At 64.6% G+C, this 10,626-nt stretch overlaps 1 protein-coding gene across 2 annotated transcripts; it reads right to left on the reverse strand.

The window, feature by feature from the left end:
• Positions 1-1,948: 1,948 nt before the first annotated feature.
• On the reverse strand, positions 1,949-9,490 carry NAT16 (N-acetyltransferase 16 (putative)). 2 transcript variants are annotated; one of them, XM_058285897.2, is made up of 4 exons: positions 9,253-9,490; positions 5,484-5,883; positions 4,563-4,787; positions 1,949-3,966 (listed from the first exon to the last, which is right to left on the reverse strand). In XM_058285897.2, exons 2-4 carry the CDS (start codon positions 5,877-5,879, stop codon positions 3,394-3,396), a joined length of 1,194 nt encoding a protein of 397 aa, XP_058141880.1. In that variant the 5' UTR covers positions 5,880-5,883; positions 9,253-9,490; the 3' UTR covers positions 1,949-3,393. The 2 variants fall into 2 exon arrangements, with proteins under 2 accessions (XP_058141880.1, XP_058141881.1); XM_058285898.1 differs by having other exon boundaries at positions 8,510-9,264.
• Positions 9,491-10,626: the final 1,136 nt, after the last annotated feature.

Genomic DNA, 10,626 nt, shown 5'->3' on the forward strand with positions numbered 1-10,626 from the left:
CCTGCTGCTTCCAGGGGCTTCTGGGAAAGAGCTGGACTGAAGGGAGGCAGGCTCTTGGGATGAAGGAGAGGAGGGTGATGGCAGGAAGGAAAGAGAAATGGAGTGAAAGCTCTGGAAAAAAAGCAGCTGAGGTGGGGACCTGAAGGGGACTCCTGGCACTTGCTCTGAGTTGTTTGTATGAATGCCTCTCTTTGTCTTTGTTTCTGAATCTCCCATGCTTTCCATGAAGGTAGTAGGAGAAGATGGGGTCCAGCAGAGCAGCATTGGAGCTGAAGATTTGGAAAAACCCGGGAGGGGGGCAGACCACTGGGTCTTTTCCTTGAGAAGGGCTGGGAGAAAAAGAGAGGGCTTGCCCCCGCCCCACCCCCCCCACCCCCGCAGCTCACCGGGCCCCCTCCCCTCCCCCCACTGGTGACTCACCTCTGCAGCCTTTCATTGCGTCAGTGCGAGGGGACAGGCGAGGAGGGGGCACTTTATGAGAGGGGCAGGGGTCTCCACTTTGAATTGAAAGAAAGTGATGAAGGTACCCCCTCCCCAGAAAATGCCCAATTAGAACCCTTGCTCCTGCCCACCCCAGCTCCACAGGGAGTCAAGAGGACTTAGGAGAGGGCTGGGGGCTGCTGGTGGGTCTGGAAAAGATGAGTGAAGAGAACGGGGTGCTTCCTCTGGTTTTCAGCCCTGGGGTCCCATTCTCTTAGGCCCCCACCCACTTCTGCGTGGGGGAGGGGAGACCCAGCAAGCCGGAGGAGGGCAAGCCGCAGAGATGAGTCACCAAGAAAGGGAGGGAGAGAAAGAGACAGAGATGGGAAGAGACACAGAGACAGCCGAGAAGAAGAGACTGAGAAAGGCAAACACGCAGGCACCCCGAAGGCGGTGTCCACGAACTCACAAGAGAAAGAGAACGGTGCGCTGTAGTCCTGAACACAGCTCCCTCCAACGTCCACCTGTCGTGCGCACACAACACGCTACCACTCAGAGTTGTCCTGAGATTCGGAGACACACCCACTTACACAAACACAATGTCACACCCAGCCTGGCGGAGACTCGCGGACCTACGCCGGCGAGGGGACCAGGGGAACGGAGGTTCGCGGGGAGAGCCCTCATTTCCTACACAGAGGGGTGGGAGGGGGTCACGTGCTCAAGGAATGCGACTTCAAATAAGCCAAGACGCGGTTGCAGGGACTCACAGGCTGCGCCGTGCACACGCGCCGATTCGCACAAGTTGCCCGCCTGCCAGCCACACGTACAGAGTATACCGAGCATCGTCCTCATCAAAAAGCCCTTTGGGGTGCCTGCTTCGGGGGTACACCAGACACGTTGTCCCGAATCCATCCCACCCGGTCACCCCCTGCCCGGTACAGACACGTACAGAACGCAGGCACACAAAGACGCCCCTGCACACACTCACACGCACGGAAACCACCTTGCGCTGCCTCGCCCGCGTCCGCGCGCGTTCCGGCGCCCCCGCGTGGTGCTTTCCGGGAGCGCAATCTCGGCCGCTTCCGAGCTCAGCTCCCCGGGGGGCGGTGCCCAGGCTCTCGCATCCCTTCCCTCCTCCCGGGACCGCCCCCCGCCACCGCGGCGCGTCCACCCAGGAAGGGTGCAAAAGAGAGAGGCTGGCCCCCGGGCGAGTCGAGAAGCTGCGAGCTGAACGCCTGGATCCCGGGACGGAGGGAGGCTGGACTTGGAGGCCAAGGGGAACTTGGGAGAGTGGAGGAGCTCACAGAATTTGGGGAAAAGCCTCGGTTCTGGGTAGCCGCTTCTTTCTGCCGCTTGGCTGGAGTAGGGGTGGGGGCGCCCCAGCAGCCCTCCCTCGCCCTCTCCCCTTTCCCCCTCCCCCCAGGGGAAGTCATTAGCCTCTTTGCCACGGGGCTTAGAGATCCTCTCGAATACAGGCTGAATACAGGCTGCCGAAGCCTCCCCACTGAGAAGTGAGACAGACACAGGGTGCGCACAGCGGGTCCGTTTTATTGCAAAAGGGCCTTGGTCCAAGCGATAGGGAGGGTGGTAGCATGACCAGGTGCAGGAGGCAGTGAAGGGAGAGCACACGGAACTGGGGAGAGTGGTGAAGCCGGGGTCCGCCCCTTCGCCCACCTTCCTCCACCTCCTGGCGCCCTCCTCTGCCGGCTTCCTGCATCCCAGTCCTCTCCCACCCGGTGCTAGCTGTCCAGGGATTCCCAGCAACTGTCCATTGCCCAACAAGAAGTCCCAGCTACTATCGTCACTCAGAGCGAGGCTCTGGGGCGTGCTCTGGGCTCGGGACACCTGGGTTCCAGTTCCTTCAAGGCCCCCAGGCTACTTTGAGGGACTTCAAGATCCCTTTGGGCTCTCTGAGCCTCAGTTTCCTCCCTTTGTGGTGGATCCAAGAGACTGCGTTGTGCAAAATGCAGCACTTACTACTCGCGTTTGAAGGGGAAGACTCTCAAAGTGCAAAAAGCAGAAAGGGCTCAGAAGGGAGAAGTATCCAGAAATATCTGGGGCTGGGGGAACCAGGAGACAGCCCTCAGGTACCTGCCCTCCACTGCACCCTGCTTGCTAGTCTGAACCCCCTCTGGATTGGAGGAGGAGGGAGAGGAGCTGTGAAAGAGCAACACCATGCAACGCTGGAGGAAAGCCCAGGCAGAGGAGCAGGCTCAGGAGGTTGCAGCGCCAGAGCATAAAGCAGCCAAATTGGGGGGGGGGTGTTACCCACAGATTTCATTTACAAGGTCTCTCTCCACATTGCACACAGGATGGGGGGTGAAAAGGTCATAGGAAAGGGAAACTTGGGAGAGGGAAAAATGGGCACTAAGGAGCTAAGGGTTGGGGAGGTCCAGAGGGAAAGCGGAGTCAGAGAAGGGGGCGAGGGCGCAGGTCCAGAGGTGCAGGAGGCCGTGGTGGCGGTGGGGAGAGGAGCGCTGGGCGAGCTGCGGGGGCTTCAGAAAGGGCGGCGGGAAGAAAAGTGACATTTCCTGAGCAGCAGAGCCCCAGGCCCACCCTGGGCGTTGCACCCGCCGTGGCCCACTCCCACCCACAAAGAGGCAGAAGGGAGAGGCAGGAGAAGCCAGGAAGGGCAGGGCGACACGGTTAGGGCGAGGCTTCTAAGCCAGGAAAGGATCCGCTTTTTGGTCGGGAAGGGAGAGGGTGCAGAAGAGCAGTGCAAGGAGCACCGCCAAAGCTGGCAGTCAAGGCGTGGGCCACGGTGGCTGGGGGGCACTAGAGGCCAGATGGCAAGCCCAAGGCGAAGGGCTAAAGGCCAGGTGGAGGACACAGGGGCACGGGAGGAGCCGGAGCCGCCGGGTGAGCGCCAGGGAGGAGCCGAGCTTGGAGCAGGGCAGTGGCGGGGCTGGCTGGGGATCCGCGGAAGCGGGCGGGTCTAAAGTGCTTCTTCTCTCTCGGCTGGGAGTGGAGGCCTCAGAGGTCGGCCTCCAGCAGGTACTGTTCGGTATAACCCTTCTCCAACTCGAGCCCCAGGCCCGCCTGGCAGAAGGTGGCCAGCTGGGGCCACAGCTGGGGCTCCAGGAAGAGCTGGCACATGACGTTGAGGCCGCCGAGGCGCGGGGCCTGGCGCTGCAGGTGCCACAGCAGCTGGCTCTGCACCTGCGGGCCGTCGCAGCCGAAGGCGTCGATGCTGAGGCAGCGCCACGTGCCGTCGCCGCCGTGCGGGATGGGGAAGGGGGGCGTGCACAGCGTGAGCACGCGCGGGCGCGCGCGGCTGTCCACGCGCCACTCCAGGCCCTTGGCCGCCAGCAGGCGCAGGTTGCTCTCGCTCGGCCGGTAGGGCTGCCAGTCCTGGATGATGGTCCCGCCCGGAAGCACGTCGCGCTGCACAGCGGGCGACAGCAGGAGGCGCTCCACGTCGCCGCCCCCCTCGGACACGGCCTCGGTGCGCAGCGGCGAGAAGGTGCCCGAGGCCCGCAGCGCCGCCAGCCGCGCGCCCAGCCCCGCCAGCAGCGCCGACGCGTTGAATCGGACCGAAAGGATGGCCTGCGGGGGGCACGAGTGAGCGCGGGGCGGGCGGCGGGAGGGCTGGCGTGCCCGGCGCCTCTCGGCATCTTCACGCCCACGGGCCCCACCTGGGCCCCCGGGAGCACCGACCCGCGTGGGGCCGGGGCGGAGGAGGATATGACAGTCTGGGTCCCCGAGGGGAGCGTGGGCGGACCCGGGGCAAGATGTCCGAATGCCCGGACCCCCAACGAGAGGCAGGAGCAGTGGGGAGTAGCCAGGGCACTGGGAGTGTGGGTCCCTGGGTCTCCGAGGGGAGCGGTAGCGAGGGAGGGCAGGCAGTTCGGGGGGTAGGATGGGAGGGGGGGCGCAAAGGCTCCGGCCTCTTCACGGGGGGCGGCCAGGGTCGGAGAGATCCGGAACACCTGGGCTCTCCAGCCCTCCGGAGTGACAAGGACTGAGGGCTTGAGGGCTGGGGTCGGAAGCTCTCTGGGTTCTCCCGGGCAGAAGGGCCCGAGTACGGAGCGGGAGCCTCTCGCCGGGCTTAGGGGCCGCTCCACTCCGTAGCGCCCGGGGAGCAAGCCCGCGGCGTGCCCGGGGCAGAGGCCCGGCCGTCGGAGCTCCCAAGCCCTTCTCACCTGCTTGGTGATCAGGCGGTATTTCTTCAGCTCCCGGGGGCCCAGACGATCGTCCCGGGTGAGGCGTGCCACCCTGACCCCCGGGTGCTGTCGCTTGACCAGCTGCGAGCAGAAGCGCTGCAGCAGCCCCGCCACGCCCTTGCCGCGCTCCCAGGGCGCCACGCGCAGCCCCTCCACCAGCGCCGTCTCCCCGGCGTCGACCACGTGCACCGACTCCAGCGCGATCTGCGGACCGAGGCCGTTAGGGGACCCCCTCCCCGCCTCCGCCCCTGCCAGCGTTCTCGACGCCCGGGGCTCGCCCCTTCCCGCAGGCCGATTGCTCCGTCGTCAGCTCGGATTGCACAGCCGGCAGATCGGTCACTCGCCGGGGTCTCGTCCACCTCTGAAGACGCTCCAGCTCAGCGCGCGCCGAGTCCCGGGCGCCTCGCCACGCCGCCTCGCCTCGGCCCCGCCCCCTGCTCCCGCGCGGGCATCCTCCCGCGCCTGGTTCCACCGCCCAGCTCGTCCTGCTCGCCCCCACCGCAACCGGGCCTCTTGGTGCTAGAGATGCGTCTCCTTAAGGGTCCCGGCCCCACCCCAGCTGCTTCCATCCCCAGCCTATCCCTAAACACATGGTCTGTTCCCTGCTTTGGGGACACTACTCACACGGGTCCTGGAACCCCGAAACTCCCACCTGAACCCTGTTCCTTCGCTCCTCCGGGTTCTCCGGCGCCCCCCACCCCACCTTCACTGGCCCAGTGCCTGGATCCGCACGCCCTCCTCTGGGATCCCAAAGCAGGCTCTTCCCTCCGCGATCGGACGAGGGCTGGGGTCTTCCCTCCGCGATGGGACGAGGGCTGGGGGGGAGGATCGCCGCTCTCCTACGGAAGACCCACTCGCCCCAGCGGGGCTCCACCCCTGCGCCCCGCCCCCGGCTCTCACCACTCTTCCGTCGCGCTTGGCCAGCACCACCGTGCGGTAGGGATCCCGCAGCCAGCTGCGGTAGCGGCTGGGAAGGTAGTCGAGGCCACCGTAGATGCCCCCCGAGATGGCCAGCACCTCCTCAAACTCCCGCTCCGTGGCCACCACGAAGTCCAACCGCTCGGCCTCGTGTCCCGAGCCGGAGCTGGCCTTGGCGCCCAGGGACTTGGCCTTGGGCTCAGTCCCTGACTGGGCCCCCCTCGGATCAGCCGCAGTCTCCCGCCCCGAGGCGGGCAGGGTGCTGGCCCCCGACCCCTGTGGCCGGGTCTGCGAGCTCGGCTCGGCGTCCGGCGCAGCTTCCTTTTCAGGCTTAGGGACCTGTGAGGTGGGGACGCCGCTGCCGGTTTCCAGCTTCATTGCTCTGCAGAAAAGAGAGAAGCCCGGGATTAGAGTCCCCAACCCCACCCCCGATTCACGGCTGCCCCTAGACGCTCTCCCGCCCTACACAAACGCTCCTTCTCTTCTGCTCTCCACCCTGGAATGCAGACTTCCCAACCGCCCCGATACCAAATTTATCGCCCAAGTTACCTCCCCATGTGCAAGAGACCCCCCTTCCCTGGCCAGCTCCCGGCGTCCCCACCCCTGCTGATCGGCTCCCACCAGCATGCACCCCAAAGGTCACAGCCTCGGGAGCCCTCGCGGAGCGCCCCAGAGACTGGCCCCAGAAGTCCTCCAGGCCCAGTCAGCTCCCAGCGACTCTGACACAGGAGAGAAGGGCCTTGGAAGGAAGGGAAGTAAAACCTGGAGCCACACCCCCCCAAGGGCCCCGCCTCTCCAGCCAGGTCAGGGTGAGAAAGGAACTCCCATCAGCACCGCTCCCCTGCCAGAAGGCTCCCCAGGGAAAAGCAAGGGACTCACCCTCCCCCTTTACTGCCCCGGCCATCATCAGCCCAGATCTCCTCCGTTTTGCTGCCCCGTACCCCCTTCCCCTCCCCGACCCACAGATTCTAAGATAAGCCAAAGGAGGGACAGAGGGGCAGCTCCGTGGGACCCGTTCAGGCCGTTCCCCCCATGCCACTCAAAAGCCCCCCTTCCCTCCTTCTGCTTGAGCCTGTTCCCCTCGACCCCAGAGAGAGACTTGGGCTCCACTCCAGGGCTAGGGGGTCTTTTTTAAAAGGAGAGACAAGGGGGTTCTTTTGGAGCTCTAGCAAGGAAAGCGCCCACCAATCTCCCTCACCCCCTCTCCCTCTTAACCTCCCTCTTCCTTCCTTCCTTCCTCCCTCCCTCCCTCCTTTCCTCCCTTCCTTTCTTAAAAATCTCTTCCTGTAATTCTTGCCCCACCTCCCACTCAGATTTTCCCCACCTTTCCTATTCCTCAAAGTTTCCTTTTGGTTCATTTTCATATGGATCTGGGGCCCCTTCTGGCCTCTAGCTCTTTTATTTGTCTTGCCCAGAGACAGGGCCAGAGAAAACTCTGTATTTCCAAACTTCCCAAATCAACCACATGAACCATTCACATAGACTCGCCTCTCTCAGCCAGCCACAGTCCTTCCCTCACATACTCCCAATGAAGCCTCATTAGCCCACACCCCGGGGACACCCATCCGCCACTCTGTGGGGGCGGTATGGACTCAGTCGGACTTTTTGGTGGTGGTGGGTTTTTTTTTTCTTTTACAAGAACACTACTTAGATTTGAGGGAGGGCATCAGCAATGGCACCAAGGGATGGTTTGAGCTTTCAGGCCATAAACACAGCCTAAGTCAACGCAGAGCTTGCTGTAACGAGCTTCAGATCAAGAGCTCCACCTCCCTCCCTCTTTTCAATCGATTCCTAGGCTCAGGCTGACCCAAGGGGTGCTGAGACATCACCCAGGATGCGGCACTGGGCCAGCATCCTCAGGGGAGAGTGGGAAGCACAGGCTCAGATTTTCGAACCTCTGCTCAGGCCATTAGAGACCCTCAGGTTCAACCCATTCCTTGCACAGTGAGGAAGCTGAGGCCCAAGGAGGTTAAGTCCCTTGTCCAAGGTGACAGAGCTTGGGCAGAGCCAGACTACAAGTTCAATGCTCCTGGCTCCCAGGCCAGTGGGGGTACTTCTTTTTGGTGTATGTGGATCTCCAAACCCAGCTTGAGGAGCAAGGACAGGAAGCCCTGGGTCCTTGACAGGGGGCAGAGGTGCCAGGTGGGCTAAAGGGACTCAGAAGCCCTGCCCACACTGTCAGTAAATTTAAGCCAGCACACAGGCCTCCAAGCCAGGACCAGCCACCAGGCCACCAGACTTCTGGCACCAGGCTCGAGGAACCACACGTCCCAGAGATAAGCAGGTTCACTTTTGGCTCCGACCAGTGTCTCCAGGAAACTCCACCGGCTGTCTGTGGGCCCCGGGAAAATACAGCCAGTGGTGACTTCAGCCACTGCTGGCAGCCAGCAGCCTGGAACGCATCCCACTAATTCAAGACATTCTACTCCAGCTCCCCTCCCTGGCTTTCAGGATGGGGAGACGATTTCCAAAGGGTGTTTCTACATCTCGGATTCTTTGGAAGAGGGGGTGGTTCCCAGGGTGACACGGAAGAAGGGAGCTCTTGCCAGCTCGACCCCATCTTTTCTCCCCAAGCACTCCTCTACTCCCATTCCCCTTTGGGGGGACATAAGCTCCGGTTCCAAGGTCCTTTAACTCGGGGAGATGGGCAGGAACAAGGAAGGCCAGGGGTTCCAGGTGAAGTCCAAGCAGTGGGCCCTGCTCCACATTCTGGCCACTTCTGTCGGGCTCCAGCACAGGGCTTCCAGCCTGGCTCATGGGACCGTTCAGGACCACGGGTGCTTCCTGGGCACTGGGGGAGCAGGGGTCCCTGCACCTCCTGGCCAGAGTTCCAGGAAGAGGGTCTGCGTTTCCCTCCCCATCCCTAGCCCCACACTCTTGCGTCCATTCTTTCGAGCTCATAAATACAAATGGTCACTCAAGGGGCGAGGATGGGAGCCATCGCCAGGCATGCCGGGAGACCGTCCCCCACCCTCCGGCCCTCCCCACTCCCACCGCATCTCACACACCTGAAATATTGAAGCCCTTGAGGCCGACAGCTTCTCGGAGCTGGGGGAGGGAAGGGGGGGGGGGAAGGGAGCAGAGACGTGGAAAGGCGGAGACAAAGGGAAGGCAGCTACACAAAGCGCCCCGAGACGAGTGCGCAAAGGACCGAACGGAGGCGGAGAGGAGACAAAGGCGGCCGGGGAGATGCGGGGCCGCAGGAGGTGGGAGCGCGAGGAGGCTCCGGCGCCGAGTCACAGACCTCGACACCTCGTGACTCCGGGCCCTACATCCCCTCCCCAGGGGGATCAGAAATAGAAAGCAGCGTGACACACCCCCTTCGTCCCGGGGAGCGTGGCGGGGTGGGGAGGGGGAGCGGAGGAGAAACCCGGAAAAGAGGGGGGAAGAGACCCAGATGGGGTGGGGTGGGCTGCCGGGCCGGGGGGCAGAGGCAGGGGACGGCGAGAGGGGGAAGGGGGCTACTCCGGGGGCCGCAGCCTTGGGGGAGGGGGCTGCGGCCTGTCTCCCTGGCGAGGGTCATCCCCGCGCCTCTTTCCCGGGTCGGGGGGAGGCGGGGAGGGCAGGAAGGGAGCAGGTGCGAGGGAGGCTCAGCAGGCCGCGTCTACGCGGCAGGGGGCCCCTGGGACCTGGGCGAGCGCCTCGGGACGCCCGGGCAAGTCTCGTCGGTTATCTAGGTCACCGGGCCGCAGGCGGCGCAGCCGCTTCCTGCCCCCCGCGGCCCGCGGCCCCCAGGCCCCGCGCCCCCTACCTCGCTGGAGCCGGAGCCCGAGCCCGCGGGGCGGCGAACGCGGCGGCGCAGGGTTACCCCGAGTCCCTCGGGCCAAACGGGGATTCCTCGCGGGGGCCCGGCCACGCGGTCCGGGCCCGACCCGGAGTTCCGGGGCGAAGCCTGGGTCTGCGCGGCGGCTCAGTTCGGGGCCCGGACTTGCCGCGCCGGGGTCGGGGTGCGGGCGGTGCTGGTGGGTCCCGCGGCGACGCTCGGGCTCGGCGGGGGCGGCGGCTCGGAGGGGCGGGGACCCCCGCGACGCGGAGGAAACACGGGACGGATCCGGAGCGGACTCTGGTTCGGCAGGGGCACCGGGGGGGGGGGGGGGGACACTGGGGGGGGGGAGCCCGGGGGCGACGCGGCGCGGGCGGCGGACGCGACTCTAGTCGTGTGGGCGAGACTCCGCCCCTTGTCCCGGCTGGGGAGCTGCGGGGGGCGGGGGGGGCTCTTGCGTTTCAGCTCCCTCAGCACCACTATCCTGTCTGGGAGTCCCCGCCGACCCCCCCCCCGAGTCCCCCTCTTCTCGGGGATGCCCTCCTCGCCGTAATCCCCGCCCTCTGGACACCAGATCAGAAAGAGCCCCTGAAAGGGGCGCTCGGAGCCAAAACCTGGGGGTGACCCTCTCAGAGCAACTGACAGAGGAAATCGGAAACCGGAGAATTCCGAGAAATGAAGAGACACCGAGAGAGAGAGAAGCGGAGAGGAAGGAGCCGAGCGAGAGGGTGAAGGGTCGCGCCGTCTTCCCCACCGCTCCCCGGGGGGGCCCCAGAGCAGCCGTGCCCCGGGGTGCACAGACCCTCCCAGCTCACACTCGCCCCGCTCTCTCGCGGCCATCAGGCAGCCGTGCCCCGGGGTGCACAGACCCTCCCAGCTCACACTCGCCCCGCTCTCTCGCGGCCACCAGGCAGCAGGAGTCCCTCTGGGGAGCGCGGGGTCGACTCCCTGGTCCACCCGTGGACTCCCGAGCCCACCCACGCAGACCTCTGCGCACGCGCCGGGAGCTGCGCCAACCTGGCCCCCTGCTCAGCGGTGGGTGGAGAGAAGGATGGCTGGGAGGGCGCAGCTGCGACCTGAGGTCTAGTGGCTGGAGCCCAGACCCTGACCGGAAAGAGCTGGTGGCCTGGACTCTCACCTCCCCAGCGGCTGTCTCCCCCACCTATGGAGTGAAGTGATTCCTGCCGGTTCTCCCCTGTAAGGAGTCACCGGAAGTGGAAACAACTTGAAAGCACTGAAGTAACTGTAAATTTTTCTAGAATGGAGGGAATGTCTAAGGACCACTGAGGATGAGTACCCGCCCTTGTCTACCCCCAGGGTCTGCCCAGCTCTCAGGCTCCTTTCTTGGCACCAAAGTTTCTC

The sequence above is a fragment of the Dasypus novemcinctus genome, chromosome 23 (assembly GCF_030445035.2).
Source record: "Dasypus novemcinctus isolate mDasNov1 chromosome 23, mDasNov1.1.hap2, whole genome shotgun sequence".
NCBI lineage: Eukaryota > Metazoa > Chordata > Mammalia > Cingulata > Dasypodidae > Dasypus > Dasypus novemcinctus.

What these genes read in the sequence shown, in the direction of transcription:
- NAT16 (XM_058285897.2), bottom strand. Translation starts at nt 5,879, where the DNA reads ATGAAGCTGGAAACCGGCAGCGGCGTCCCCACCTCACAGGTCCCTAAG. An exon ending in CCAAGCGCGACGGAAGAGTG is followed by an intron (nt 4,788 to 5,483) that starts GTGAGAGCCGGG and finishes CTCGGTCCGCAG; the next exon opens with ATCGCGCTGGAGTCGGTGCA. An exon ending in ACCGCCTGATCACCAAGCAG is followed by an intron (nt 3,967 to 4,562) that starts GTGAGAAGGGCT and finishes TGCCCCCCGCAG; the next exon opens with GCCATCCTTTCGGTCCGATT.